Source organism: Lampris incognitus, chromosome 1 (assembly GCF_029633865.1).
Source record: "Lampris incognitus isolate fLamInc1 chromosome 1, fLamInc1.hap2, whole genome shotgun sequence".
NCBI lineage: Eukaryota > Metazoa > Chordata > Actinopteri > Lampriformes > Lampridae > Lampris > Lampris incognitus.
Window position 1 is genome coordinate 115,745,933 of NC_079211.1, and position 15,985 is coordinate 115,761,917.

General features: G+C 43.6%; 1 protein-coding gene across 6 annotated transcripts in view; it reads left to right on the forward strand.

Annotated features, from left to right (window-relative positions):
• fam151b (family with sequence similarity 151 member B) overlaps nt 1-15,985 on the forward strand; it is a 49,279-nt gene that overhangs the window by 10,199 nt on the left and 23,095 nt on the right. For 2 of the 6 annotated variants that reach the window (XM_056273550.1, XM_056273569.1), the window contains exons 2-6: nt 585-710; nt 8,291-8,450; nt 8,522-8,739; nt 9,068-9,203; nt 14,493-14,609. In XM_056273550.1, the coding sequence (XP_056129525.1) occupies nt 585-710; nt 8,291-8,450; nt 8,522-8,739; nt 9,068-9,203; nt 14,493-14,609 (757 nt within the window). Of the gene's footprint in view, nt 1-277; nt 711-8,290; nt 8,451-8,521; nt 8,740-9,067; nt 9,204-14,492; nt 14,610-15,985 lie in introns of those variants that run through there. The other 4 variants (XM_056273560.1, XM_056273535.1, XM_056273542.1 and 1 more) reach the window with 4 other exon arrangements.

Consider the following 15,985-nt stretch of genomic DNA (forward strand, 5'->3'; position numbering starts at 1 on the left):
TGGAGAAATACTGAAGACTGGGCTACAGGAGATGGGGAAGAGTTTGATGTAAATAAGATTCTGAATAACTCATCAGAAAATAGCATTCATATTTTTATTGCGGTACTTAAAAGCAGAAGGGCTTGTAAATAGAATTTGAGTTTTATTTTATGTGGTTTGTACGCTTCTCAGTTCATACTCCAAATCAGTGGGTGGCGGTAATACATCCTTTCGTTGTTTGCCAAACGCAAACAAAAAACAAAACAAAAAAAGTAGAAGAAAAAAAAATCGACAAAGACCGGAAATCTTGACTCACGACTGTCTGTTTTAAGTTTACTCATGCTACGTTTAGATTTCATACTTTCGTTCATGTTTCCCCGATAAAGGATTGTTGTTTTGACTTGTAATACAATTTTGGGTTTACATCATTTATTCGAAACTGAGAACTGCTACGGTGTGAGTGTGCATGTCCGTGCTGCCGTCACCCATCATAGTTCTGTTGACAGCAGTAGTTAGCGGAAATACTACGCGTGAGCCTGAGTTGGCCGATAACTGGCAAGCTAGCCAGTGCTGTGTGGTTAACATCAACTCGTCTTTCTTTACAGAACAAATGTCCGAAAGGACGCTCGATTATTTCCTCAGCCGGGGGCAAATACGAAGCAAGGACGCCGCCCTCATCGAGTGGTCCCATGCCGCCAACAGTAAGGACAGAATCGCAGAGGCTCTGAAAGGTGAATTTACCATATCTTACTGTTCATACTGATACTGATGGGGTTTGAAATATAAAAAAAATAATAAAAAACGCCACTGACATAGCAGTTAGCCGAGTGGAATAGTCAGGGGTAGAAAAGGGAATGTGGGAAATTTTTTTGAGAATAACTTTATTTATGTAGCACTTTTCTAAAATCATGTTATAAAATGCTTTACAAAGAAATTAAACCAAAACAGGCAAAAATAAGAATAAGCTCAAATAAATAATAGTAAAAAAAACAACAACAAAAAAACAGTATGAATAAATAAAAACAAATATCAAACATTTGTAAAAGCTTTCGCAAAAAGAAAAGTTTTAAGATGAGATTTAAAAGAACCTAGAGACGTGGTTTGTCTTAGTTCAACAGGAAGAGAGGTCCATAGTGTGGGGGCTCTAACAGTAAAAGCCCGATCACCCCTTGTGACAAACCGAGACCGGGGTATAACCAGCAGGGCTCCATCTGCGGATCTTAATGAGATGGCGTATACCAGGTCAGTAAATCAGAAATGTGTGTAGCAGCAAGACCATTTAAGGCCTTAAAAGTGAGCAATAACATTTTAAAACCAATTCGAAATATATAAGGGGGCCAGTGTAGGTAGGCAAGTTCAGGAATGATATGGTCATGATTCCTTGTCCTGGTAATGAGCCGAGCAGTGGCGTTTTGTACCAACTGCAGACGGTGGAGGGGGCCCTTGCTGATACCCAAGTAAAGTGCATTACAGTAGTCAAGCTGAGAATCGATAAAAGTGTGTACAACTTTTTGCAAATTGGGAATTGATTAGGGCGGCACGGTGGTGCAGTGGTTAATGCTGTCGCCTCACAGCAAGAAGGTCCTGGGTTCGAACCCCGGGGTTGTCCAACCTTTGGGTCATCCCAGGTTGTCCTCTGTATGGAGTTTGCATGTTCTCCCCGGTGGGTTTTCTCCGGGTGCTTCGGTTTCCCCCATCATCAAAAAGACATGCATAATTAGGGTTAATACTCCTGTCTGTGCCCTTGACCGAGGCATGTCAAGACAAACTGGAGTTGGTCCCCTGGGTGCTGCATGGCAGCTTCCCACTGCTCCTAGCTACACAGCTAGGATGGGTTAAATGCAGAGCATAATTTCCCTATGGGGATCATTAAATCAAAATTTAATAAAATAGAATAAACATGACCTAATTATGGAGATTACTTTGAGTTGGAGAAAGCATGACTGAACAACATGTTTGATTTGATTATCAAAACTGAGGTTAGCATCTAGTATTACCCAAAGATTCCTAGCAGCCTGCTTAAGACTACCTGACAGACCACCAAGATTAGTAACAAAAAGGCTGATGGAATTTGGGGGACCGAACAGAATGACCTCGGACTCTGTCAGTCCTGTTTCCTTGAAAATAACAAAATGTGAGAGCTGAGTCAAGACAGGACACTCTTTTTCCTTTGCTCCCTTGTCTGTTGTTGAAGTTCACATAGTTCTCAAAAAACTGAATCCTTGCAAACCAGCTTTTCCAAATGTAATCAAAAGACTTTTTAAAATAAGCAAAAAGTGACATACCTGAACTACTAACTTATCTGTTTAATCTCTGTGGTTTTAAATGAAATCCCCTAGTTAGGAATACAGATGAAGTTTTATACTCATACTAAAGGGAGGAGATCCAACTGTCTCGAGTGAATATAGAACAATTTAGTCTGTTTCAGCAAAAGTGTTGAATCATTTCTTTGAGCTCATATGAGAGTATTTATTCTCAAAAACAGCAGTCAGGCTTTAGAAAAGGCCGTGGCACAGGCACAGCTTCATCTAGAACTTTAATTGCCGCTATGCCAGGTATGTGCCAAAGAATAGCACGTGAAATCATTTGCTTTAGTACAAAACTGTCTGTAAACTTCGCCTGACAACTCGCTGATCCGTTCTGTCATTGTATTTTGGCCAAGACTGAAGTTTATGAATTAAGATGCCTTCTCCGGTCAAACGATATTCGCTACCTGCAGCATGCAGTCTCTCAGAATCGGTCACTCCATAAATGGCTTGCCAGCCTTCACTACTGCCTCACTTACCACATAGCTAGCTAGCTTCGACAGCTGCGTCACAGTCTTGTTTGGCTTTGTGAAAAAAGTTCTGCTGACAAGACAGACTTTTTTGAAAGTGTGCTGCCTCCCTCTCCTTCTCTTCGCCTTTGAACCGGTCATACTCCTCTGTATATTTAGTAGAGTAATGTCGCTTCAGATTGAAATCCTTCAGGACGGCAACTTTTTCCTTGCAAATTAGATCACAGGCGCATTAAATTCAGTGGAGAAGTAGTCGTATGTCCATTTCTCTTGGAACTGTCAGTGCTCCTGGTCAACTTTTCATTTGGCTTTTGAAAGTGACATTTTTACAAACATCTGCAAGCAGTGACAGCAATTTACGTTAGCAAGCTCAAGTGAGATATTTCACATCCTACCGGGTTTATGTACTCGCATTGCCTGGTTCTGTGTGTGTGTGTGTGTGTGCGCATGTGCATGAGTGTGAGAGAGAGCTACAAAACTGACAGGCTACATCATCTGCAACTGGCCTCACAACTAATCTTAGCTGAGCACTTAGAACTAGAAACACTGAAACGTTTCACCAAAAAAAAAAGAAAAGAAAGAAAAACACAAAAATGGTATGCAAAATGGATACGCGGTCCGGATCTTTTAATAAATCTAAAACACAGTGTGGGCTGGATGTGACCTGCGGGCTGGTAGTTTGAGACCCCTGGTGTAGATCATCGTATTAACTACAGGTAACTGATATAGATTTCTCTGACCATACTGTAGGTTGATGTATGAACAACTTAAAAACAGAACTCAGGCTAACCATTCAGATGGTATTACTTGTAACATGAAAGTAGTCTTTAAGGGAGTCCCACAGGGTTCATTACTAGGCCCTCTTTTTTCAACATCTATATAAATGGCCTTAGGATGAAACAGATGCTGCTTTTCTTTTTCTATACATACTGAAATTTAACTTATTCTAATTACTGAGAAAATAAGGCAAAGTTATGTTTGTAAGTATCTGCAATGATTTTGGCTCCTTAGTTGTTGATAAACTTTATTCAAACATCTTATACAACATCTATATTTTAGAAATAAAGTTTTAGTTTAATGTGAAGCATTTATTTGTGGAAACCAACTTCTTGCTGGTTCTTACACGAATGCACCCACTCTCTGTCTCCATATGATTGACACTGTATATCATGGAGTTCTGACAAACTGGAAGGCTCACTCACCATTGTTTATTGTAATCAGTGGTTGGCTGGCTTGCTTCGTCTACATGTTGACTTAGCCACCTGGATATTTTTGTGTTTAAGATAATTTAGAGAGCTCTGCCTGGTTACATGCTCAGTGTTTCTGTTACCTGTTCAAAAAATATGAAGCATACCATTTAAGATCTCAAGACATGGTAATTATAACACCCCCATTCATACTGAGTTGGGCAAAATGGCTTTCAAATTCTCTGCACCCTCTACCTGGAACAGCCACAGAGGGAACCACACCTAACAGACTTGGTTTCTTTAGCGGACTTTAAATCTATTGTCGAGAGCAGAAAACATAATTCTGTTGGTCGCTGAAATTGTTTTTGAACTTGCTTGTTTTTAATTAACATGGCAATATTAATTTCATATAACTTTTGCCTATGTTGTCTGTTGTGCCACTGTATGAATGTCAAATGGGATTGATGTAAAAGAGCATATGTGTCTAGTGGCTCGGTGGTACAGTGCTTGCACTGCTGTCTCACAGCACACACACAATTCTTGCTTCACAGCAAGAAGGTCCTTAGTTCCATTCCCACCTGAGGCAGGATACGCACTAGGGGAGTTGCGTGTTCTCCCCAGGCATGTCAGTGTGTAATGGCTGTCTGAGTGTACTCTGCATGTTCTGCCCATGTTCAGGTGGGTTATCTCTCACTTAGTGGCCTTTCTGTGTGTAGTTTGCATGTTCTCTCCATGCTCACATGGATTTCCTCCAACATCAAAAAGAACCCCAATAAAAACATGCAGAACGTTCTCCTGTCCTGTCCCTGACCATGACATGGATGTCCACCTGGAATTGGTCCCTAGGCAGCGAAGGAAACAGCTGCCTGCTGCTCCTGGCTGCCTCTGGAGGAAGGACAGCAGGATGGGTTCTAGTGTGTAGCTATAAGACGAATAAAGTCTCTCTTCTCGGCCTACCCAGTATAAGTAAAAGTTAAGCTAAAAAGAAAGAAAGAAAGAAAATTGAGATAACTCAAATATTTAAGCTGCACAGCGGAGAAAAAACAAGTGCGAACAAGTCATATCGCTTTGCTGCCAACTGGGAATGCTGGTAGCAACCATGTTACTTGTAGAAAAGTTCATTTTGAGCTCCAATAAATGTGCAAAGGACAGTTCAATTCAATTCAATTCAATTTATTGTCATTAAAAACAATTTGCAGGCACATGTTAAAAATGAAATAATTGCTGTGGCTTCACCAAACAGTGCAAGACAGACACAGACAAACACAATATAAGATATACACACATGAAGACCAAAAGATAAAAATAAGTTTAAAAAAAGCTGGAGTACAAAATATTTAAAATATCTACAGACATTCAGTGGGTAGCCAGGTTCAGGTCGGCAACAGCTTGTGGAAAGAAGTTGTTTTTGAGCCTGGTAGTGCGGGCTCTGAGGCTCCTGTAGCACCTCCCAGAGCGCAGGGGGAGGAACAGTCAATGGTTGGGGTGGGTGGGATCTCTGCTGATGCTCAGACCCCTTCAAAGGCAGCGTTTGTGATAAATGTCTTTTATGGCTGGGAGCTGGGTACCGGTGATACACTGGGCCGCCTTGACAATCCGCTGCAGAGCTTTCTGGTCTACTGAGGTGCAGTTGCCATGCCACACTGAGATGCAGATGGTCAGGATGCTCTTGATGATGCAGTGGTAGAAGTTGGTGAGAATTTTTGGGGGCAGACGGGCGCTCCTCAGCCTCCTCAGGAAATGCAGGCGTTGTTGGGCCTTTTTCACAAGGGCCTGGGTGTTTAATGTCCATGAAAGGTCCTCGCTGATGTGGACTCCAAGGAATTTAAAGCTGGAAACACGCTCCACTTCCACCCCATTGATGTGTATGGGGGAGTGGCTGCAGCTTCTAGACCTCCTGAAGTCCACAATCAGCTGCTTTGTCTTCTGCAGATTAAGGACAAGATTGTTGGTAGTACACCATGATGTGAGGTGCTCAATCTTGTCTCTGTAGGCCATCTCGTCATTGTTGGTGATACGGCCAATGACTGTGGTGTCATCTGCAAACTTAACTATAACATTTGAAGGGTGAGTTGGCAGGCAGTCATAGGTGAAGAGGGAGAAAAGGAGGGGGCTCAGAACACAGCCTTGAGGGGCACCTGTGCTGAGGGTCAGGGTGTAGGAGGTGTGGTCACCTAACCTAACAGACTGATGTCTGTTGGTCAGGAAGTCCAGGGTCCAGTTACAGAGGGAGGGGTTGAGGCCAAGGGAGAGGAGTTTGGTGGTTAGTTTGGCGGGGATGATAGTGTTGAAGGCAGAGCTGTAATGTATAAACAGCATCCGGATGTATGTGTTGTTAAGTTCAAAGTGGGTCAGAGCAACGTGCAGGGCAGTGGCAATGGCATCCTCAGTAGACCTTTTGGGACGGTAGGCGAACTGATGTGGGTCGAATGTGGGGGGGATAATGTTTTTGATGTGAGCCAGAACCAGTCTCTCAAAGCACTTCATGGCAATGGGGGTGAGTGCTATGGGTCGGTAGTCATTCAGACATGTGGATGTTGGTTTCTTGGAGACAGGAATGATAGAGGTGGTCTTAAAGCATGCCAGGACTTTAGATTGGGACAGTGAGAGGTTAAATACAGGTGTGAAGACCTCAGCCAGCTGGTCGGCACATTCCCGGTAGACCCAACCCGGTATGCCGTCTGGTCCAGCAGCCTTCCATGTGTTCACTCTGCGCAGTGATTCTCTGACCTCTGCGACTGATAGAGTGAGCACCTGGTTTTCTGGGTGGCTGGGGATTTTTGTGGCTGGGTCAGTATTGTCCTTGTCGAAGTGGGCATAGAAATGATTTAGCTTGTCTGGCAGGGAGGCATCATGGACAGTGGGACCGCGATTAGAGCTTTTGTAGTCTGTGATGGACTGAATGCCTTGCCACATTTGCCAGGGATCAGAGTTATTTTGAAAGTGGTCCTCTATTCGTAGGGAATATTTATGTTTGGCTGTTATGATGCCCTTTTTGAGGTTGGATCTGGCTGCGCTGTAGGCCTCACAGTTACCTGACTTGAACGCAGCATCCCGGACTTTCAGCAGCTGCCGGACCTCACTGGTCATCCAGGGTTTCTGGTTTGGAAAGGTGCGGACTGATTTTTTTGTTGTGACACTCTCGGTGCAAAAGTTAATGTAGGCTAGTATGGCAGATGTCTGTTCATTAATGTCTATATGGGAGGCATGGGTAGCTGAATGTGCAAAAATACTCCAGTCTGTGTTTTCAAAACAGTCCTGGAGTTCAGAGACTGCTCCTTCTGGCCGGACAGTGATTGTCTTTACTGCTGGCTTGACCCGTTTTATTAGGGGTTTGTAGGCTGGGACCAGGAACAGGCAGAGGTGGTCAGAATGCCACAGATGAGGGCAGGGAGTAGCTTTGTATGAGTCCTTGATGTTTGTATAGAGATGGTCCAGGGTGTTTTGTCGCCTAGTGGGGCAGGAGACATACTGATGGAATTTGGGCAATACAGCCCTGAGGTTAGCCTGATTAAAGTCACCACCTATGATAAAGGCATTGTCCGGGTGTTTGGTCTGTTGTCTGCTGATGGCACATTGTAGCTGCTTAAGTGCTTCCTTAGCATTAGCATGGTGGGGGATGTATACAGCGGCGATGGTAATGGCCGTTAGCTCCCTGGGCAGGTAAAAAGGCCTGCACTGAATCATAAGGCGCTCGAGATCAGCAGAGCAATGCCTTTCAACGATCTTTATATTGTTGCACCAAGAGTTGTTGACATAAATACTCAAACCTCCTCCGCGGATCTTGCCGGAGTCTGCTCTCCTGTCGGCACGGAAGGCTGTGCGGCCCGCTAGCTCAACTGCCGAGTCGGCTATGTTGCTGTTGAGCCAAGTCTCCATAAACATCAGCAGACAGCAGTTCTGCAGCCTTTTCTGAGAGGACACCCTGAGTCTTATCTCGTCCATTTTGTTAGCTAACGATCGGACATTAGCCATGAAGATGCTGGGGAGGGAAACTTTGAAGGGAGCGCTACTTAGCTTAGCATGTAGCCCGCCTCGTTTCCCCCTCTTCTGTTTACGTTGCCGACGGGGGCAACGTTTCCACTGCGAGACCGGTGAGTGGATAATATCGATGGGGAAATTGTCCGTGATGGTGGAGGGAAGTGAGTAATCCGTTCTGAGGTTTAAAAGTTCCTGACAGTTGTAGAAGAGCGCATGACCTACACTTATAAGTAAACTTAAAACTAACATGTGAATAACAAAGAAAACATAGCACTGAACAGGGAACCGCAGTAGCCGCTGCGTCCAGCGCGCCGCCATGGTGCACACTATGTTTACAGCATATCTGGTTGTATACTTTAACCCTCAGGTTCTTGTCACATGATAGAGGCTGACCTACTGATGAGAGATTGCCATCCCAAAGAGCCAATAATGGCACACCCACCTGAGACTGACAGTGACATCACACTGCAGGAATGGCTTAAAGAAGTCGTGAAACATAGAAAGGGAATAAAACTAGATTTCAAGAGGTGAGTGACCACTCTAGAGTCCCAGTAGAGGTGCAAAACTGTGACCAAAGCTAACGCTGTTGTCTACATAGCCTCGAAGCAGTGGCACCATCCATGGTTTTGCTGAAGGAGGTGTGGGATCATTTGCATGGACCTGTGTGGCTCAATGCAGATATTCTTCCAGGACCAGGAGGAACAGCAGCTCCTTTGGACCCACAAGCATTCTTGGATGCCATTGGGACTTGTTCCAGTCATGCAGTGCTTTCTCTTGGCTGGACTACAGGATGGACAGCTGATACAACTAACCCAGGTACACAGTATTTGCATAATCATTGGGATGAGGAAAGCTATTAAATTTTAAAGAATACACATGAAACTGTTCTTTTATTAAATACGAAAAATAAGTGATTGTGATGTGTTGTGACCGAGAAATGCTGGACAGTAAAGAGTAACAATATGCCTTAGTCACCCATACATTTATAAGTAGTATTCTTCTGTATTTTCATACAATAGACTACACACACACACACACACACACACACACACACACACACACACACACACACACACACACACACACACGTATGAAAATACAGTATATTTATATGTACAAATGTGATAACCTGTCTTCTTCTCAGCTTATAGCTGGGACAATATCTGCGAGATGGAGGAGGTATGCAGGACCCTGAAGTCTCCAGTTACATTTCCAGTACGAGTTGCCCTGCTGGCCCAGTCCTTCTGCCAGCTGAAGTGGCTGCTGCAAAAGTCAGATAGGTATGATTATCACACCCAGCTGCTTCAGTAGATTGTTTGGTTACTCAGGGTTCAGTTCTGGATACCTTCTCTGTCATGTCTGCAGTCAGTCCCTTCTTTGAGCTGACAGTGATGCAGCTTCAGTGGCGTTTTATGTTTCCATTTGACCACATGACATGACTTTAAATGACCAGTCTAAATCACACAGACAAGGTTTTCCTCATAGTCGCGTACCTATGAAGTCTTAGCTCGACCCAGGTTTGGATACACAGATTTGGAAGGAGACACAAATGCATCTTGATTCCCTGTCTTACCTGTCTTCTAAACTCCTTATTGAACCCTTACCGAGGGGAAGAGAACATTTGGACCTGATCAGAACAGAATGTTGAGGGTTGCAGTGAGAATGTAAGAAATAGTGGGACGGAAACCTGAATGATCTCTTGTCTTCAGATTTGTGCTGATCTGTTGTGTTCACCACATCAGATCAAGTGCAGGTCTCCAGTGAACGAGTCTGCTGTAGTCCTGCAAAGTCAGAACACTTACAATTTGATCATGTTACTCAAATTACACATTACCAACGGTAGGGGTCAGGCTTCCTTCTCATTGAGAGTGACTTCAAAAACACAGACCTGTCCAGAGTTTCTGATCCATCACAGTTTTGTAGAGGGGTCCAATGGGATCTGGCGTTTTTTTGTGTTGTTTTTGTCTTTCCAGGATTTTTTTTTTCACACACACACACACACACACACACACACTATACATGGATAATCAGCTTTGTGTGTGTTGTGGTTACAGGTGCATTCTGACAGTGTGTGTGTGTGTGTGTGTGTGTGTGTATGTATGTATGTATGTATGTATATATATATATATATACACAATGCAACCCGGAAAGTATTCACACCCCTTCACTTCCCCCACTTTTTGTTATGTTACAGCCTTATTCCAAAATGGATTAAATTCCTTTTTTTTCTCATCAATCTACATACAATACCCCATAATGACAAAGCAAAAAAGGTTTTGTAGGAATTTTTGCAAATTTATTAAAAATAAAAAACTGAAATATTGCATGTACATAAGTATTCACACCCTTTACTCAGTACTTGGTTGAGGCACCCTTGGCAGCCATTACAGCCTCAAGTCTTCTTGGGTATGAAGCTACAAGCTTGGCACACCTATATTTGGAGTATCTCTCCCATTCTTCTCTGCAGATCCTCTTGAGCTCTGTAAGGTTAGATGGGGAGCGTCGCTGCACAGCTATTTTCAGGTCTTTCCAGAGATGTTCAATGGGGTTCAAGTCTGGGCTCTGGCTGGGCCACTCAAGGACATTCACAGACTTGTCCCGAAGCCACTCCTTCGTTGTCTTGGCTGTGTGCTTAGGGTCGTTGTTGTGTTGAAAGGTAAACCTTTGCCCCAGCCTGAGGTCCTGAGCGCTCTGGAGCAGGTTTTCATCAAGGATCTCTCTGTACTTTGCTCCATTCATCTTTCCCTTGATCCTGACTAGTCTCCCAGTTCCTGCCGCTGAAGAACATCCCCACAGCATGATGCTGCCACCACCATGCTTCACTGTAGGGATGGTATTAGCAAGGTGATGAGAGGTGACTGGTTTCTTCCAGACGTGACGTTTGGCATTCGGGCCAAAGAGTTCAATCTTGGTTTCATCAGACCAGAGAATCTTGTTTCTCATGGTCTGAGAGTCCTTTAGGTGCTTTCTGGCAAATTCCAAGCGGGCTGTCATGTGCCTTTTACTGAGCAGAGGCTTCCGTCTGGCCACTCTACCATAAAGGCCTGATTGGTGGAGTGCTGCAGAGATGGTTGTCCTTCTGGAAGGTTCTCCCATCTCCACAGAGGACACTGGAACTCTGTCAGAGTGACCATCGGGTTCTTGGTCACCTCCCTGACCAAGGCCCTTCTCCCCCGATTGCTCAGTTTGGCTGGGCGGCCAGCTCTAGGAAGTGTCCTGGTGGATCCAAACTTCTTCCATTTACGAATGATGGAGACAATTGTGCTCTTCGGGACCGTCAAAGCTGTAGAAATTTTTTTCTACCCTTCCCCAGATCTGTGCCTCGATACAATCCTGTCTCGGAGGTCCACAGACAATTCCTTTGACTTCATGGCTTGGTTTCTGCTCTGACATGCACTGTCAACAGCAGGACCTTATATAGACAGGTGTGTGCCTTTCCAAATCATGTCCAATCAATTGAATTTACCACAGGTGGACTGCAATCAAGATGTAGAAACAACTCAAGGATGATCAGTGGAAACAGGATGAACCTGAGCTCAATTTTGAGTGTCATAGCAAAGGGTGTGAATACTTATATACATGCAATATTTCAGTTTTTTATTTTTAATAAATTTGCAAAAATTTCTACAAAACCTTTTTCACTTTTTCATTATGGGGTATTGTGTGTAGATTGATGAGAAAAAAAGGAATTTAATCCATTTTGGAATAAGGCTGTAACATAACAAAATGTTAGGAAAGTGAAGGGGTGCGATTACTTTCCGGATGCACTGTGTGTATATACACTCACTGGCCACTTTATTAGGTACACCTTGCTAGTACCGGGTTGGACCCCCTTTTGCCTTCAGAACTGCCTTAATCCTTCGTGGCATAGATTCAACAAGGTACTGGAAACATTCCTCAGAGAGTTTGGTCCATATTGACATGATAGCATCACGCAGTTGCTGCAGATTTGTCGGCTGCACATCCATGATGCGAATCTCCCGGTCCACCACATCCCAAAGGTGCTCTATTGGATTGAGATCTGGTGACTGTGGAGGCCATTTGAGTACAGTGAACTCATTGTCATGTTCAAGAAACCAGTCTGAGATGATTTGAGCTTTATGACATGGCGCGTTATCCTGCTGGAAGTAGCCATCAGAAGATGGGAACACTGTGGTCATAAAGGGATGGACATGGTCAGCAACAATACTCAGGTAGGCTGTGGCGTTGACACGATGCTCAATTGGTACTAAGGGGCCCAAAGTGTGCCAAGAAAATATCCCCCACACCATTACACCACCACCACCAGCCTGAACCGTTGATACAAGGCAGGATGGATCCATGCTTTCATGTTGTTGACGCCAAATTCTGACCCTACCATCCGAATGTCGCAGCAGAAATCGAGACTCATCAGACCAGGCAACGTTTTTCCAATCTTCTATTGTCCAATTTTGGTGAGCCTGTGCGAATTGTAGCCTCAGTTTCCTGTTCTTAGCTGACAGGAGTGGCACCCGGTGTGGTCTTCTGCTGCTGTAGCCCATCTGCCTCAAGGTTCGACGTGTTGTGCGTTCAGAGATGCTCTTCTGCATACCTCGGTTGTAATGAGTGGTTATTTGAGTTACTGTTGCCTTTCTATCAGCTCGAACCAGTCTGGCCATTCTCCTCTGACCTCTGGCATCAACAAGGCATTTTCGCCCACAGAACTGCCGCTCACTGGATATTTTCTCTTTTTCGGACCATTCTCTGTAAACCCTAGAGATGGTTGTGTGTGAAAATCCCAGTAGATCAGCAGTTTCTGAAAGACTCAGACCAGTCCGTCTGGCACCAACAACCAATTTGCGTTAACGAGCAGTTGGACAGGTGTGCCTAATAAAGTGGCCGGTGAGTGTATATATATATATATATATATACACTGCTCAAAAAAATAAAGGGAACACCTAAAAACACAATATAGACCTCGATGAATGAAATATTTCAGCTGAAAATCTTTGTTTATTAGACAGAGGAATGTGTTTAGAGCAAAATAACCTAAGAATGATCAATGGAAATAAAAATCATTAGCCCATTAAGGTCTGGATTCAGAATCATACTCAAAATCAAAGTGGAAAATGAGAACATAGGCTGATCCAACTTCTGTGGAAATTCTTCAAGACGATTCAAAATGAGGCTCAGTAGTGTGTGTGGCCTCCACATGCCTGTATGCACTCCCTACAACGTCTGGGCATGCTCCTGATGAGACGACGGATGGTCTCCTGAGGGATCTCCTCCCAGACCTGGATCAGGGCATCGGTCAACTCCTGGACAGTCTGTGGTGCGACATCGCGTTGGCGGATGGTACGAGACATGATGTCCCAGAGGTGCTCGATTGGATTCAGGTCTGGGGAACGTGCAGGCCAGTCCATAGCATCAATGCCCTCGACATACAGGAACTGCTGACACACTCTGGCCACATGAGGACGAGCATTGTCATGCATGAGCAGGAACCCAGGGCCCACTGCACCAGCATATGGTCTGACAATGGGTCTGAGGGTCTCATCCCGGTACCTAATGGCAGTCATGGTACCTCTGGCTAGCACGTAGAGGTCTGTGCGGCCTTCCAAGGATATGCCTCCCCAGACCATCACTGACCCACCGCCAAACCGGTCATGCTGGAGGATGTTGCAGGCAGCAGAACGTTCTCCACAGCGTCTCCAGACTCTCTCACGTCTGTCACATGTGTTCAGTGTGAACCTGCTCTCATCTGTGAAGAGCACAGGGCGCCAATGGCGAATCTGCCAACCAAGATGTTCTCTGGCAAAGGTCAATCGGGCTGCACGGTGTTGGGCTGTGAGCACAGGCCCCAATTGTGGACGTCGGGCCCTCATACCATCCTCATGCATTCTGTTTCTCACTGTTTGAGCAGAAACCTGCACATTAGTGGCCTGTTGAAGGTCGTTTTGTAGGGCTCCGGCAGTGCTCCTCCTGTTCCTCCTTGCACAAAGGACCAGATAGCGGTCCTGCTGCGGGGTTGTTGTCCTCCTGCGGCCCCCTCCACGTCTCCTGGTGTACTGGCCTGTCTCCTGGTACCTCCTCCATGCTCTGGACACTGTGCTGGGAGACACATCAAATCTTCTTGCCACAGCACGCATTGATGTGCCATCCTGGATGAGCTGCACTACCTGAGCAACTTCTGTAGGTTGCAGATACCGCCTCATGCCACCTCTAGTGGTGAGGGCACTAGCAAAATGAAAAACTAACCAAAGATCAGCCAGAAAAGATGAGGACAGGCAAATGGTCTGTGGCCACCACCTGCAAATCCATTCCTTTTATAGGGGTTGTCTTGCAAATTGTCTAATTTCCACCTGGTGGAAATTAGACAATTTACCAACAGGTGAAATTGATTCACAAATCAGTGTTGCTTCCTAACTGGACAGGTTGATATCTCAAAAGTGTGATTAACTTGGAGCTACATTGCATTGCTTATGTGTTCCCTTTATTTTTTTGAGCAGTGTATATATATACACACACAAACACACACACACACACACACACACACACACACGCTATACATGGATAATCAGCTTTGTGTGTGTTGTGTGTTCTGGTTACAGGTACACTCTGACAGTGTGGACAGGCCAGCATGACAAGTTTGAGGTACAGGATTTGCTGCGGTATCGACAAGAGTTTGGGAAACACAAGATCTACTATGACCTCCCAGACCCTCAAAGGTCAGAGTTAATTGCACTGGAAGAATGCAGTTGATGAAGTGAAATATTATAGTATTGTAACATGATATGCATTAAAAGTCACACAAAAAATTAAGCGTATATCTTCTTACAAATAATAGAAAATAGTTCTGGTTATGTGGTAAGCTTTTAATTTAACATGTGAGTCATGTTTTTGTTTACCTGTGTGTATAATTTACAGTGGCCCAGAGGGCTATAATGTATCTTTTACGTGAAAGATGAATGAAAACAGAGTATGCCATACTGAACTGGAGTATTTGGCGTTAGTTCAATCAAGCACCCTGCAACCCTGAATTTGACCAAGTGGGTATATATGATGGATGGATAGATGGATGGATGGATGGAAAAACTATCGGTTACAGATACAGTTAGTAAATGTGTTAAAGCTGTATAAAGAACTTTTTGGCAATTTCCACCACAAGTTCAGCATGTATATATATATATATATATATATATTATAGTATGTATGATTCAAGTAAATGACGTTGAGTAAATTTCTTTGAGTAAATTACTTTCAAGCCTTGTACTGTCCTCATATAGAATTTACTAATTTACAGCTTAAGACCCATTTTTATGCTCTTGCTTTTAATTAATTCCTCTTTATATTTACTTTTATTCTTATTTTTATCTTGTACTGTGGTTTTATTTCTTGCCTTGTTTTATGTTGTTTTGTTTTTTTTGCCTAAGTCTGTGTTTTATTGTTTTTAACTTATTTTATCTGTTTTGTTGTTGAGTTTTATTGTTTCCCCTGTTTTTAATGTAAAGCACTTTGAGCTGCATTTTATCCCATCAGATCTTATCACATCAGAAAGGTGCTATACAAATAAAGTTTATTATTATTGTTATTGTTATTATTATTATTATTATTATTATTACTTGAATCACTGAATTATTTTGCTCCCTATTTGTTGAGCACTTTCCCTACCGCTGAGTGTTTCTTTTAACAAAGTTTTATCTATACATACATATGTACATGTACATATACAGTGCATCCGGAAAGTATTCACACCCCTTCACTTTCCCCACTCACTTTCCCCACATTTTTTATGTTACAGCCTTATTCCAAAATGGATTAAATTCCTTTTTTTCCTCATCAATCTACACACAATACCCCATAATGACAAAGTGAAAAAGGTTTTGTAGAAATTTTTGCAAATGTATTAAAAATAAAAAACTGAAATATTGCATGTACATAAGTTTTCACACCCTTTGCTATGACACTCAAAATTGAGCTCAGGTTCATCCTGTTTCCACTGATCATCCTTGAGATGTTTCTACATCTTGATTGGAGTCCACCTGTAGTAAATTCAATCGATTGAACATGATTTGGAAAGGCACACACCTGTCTATATAAGGTC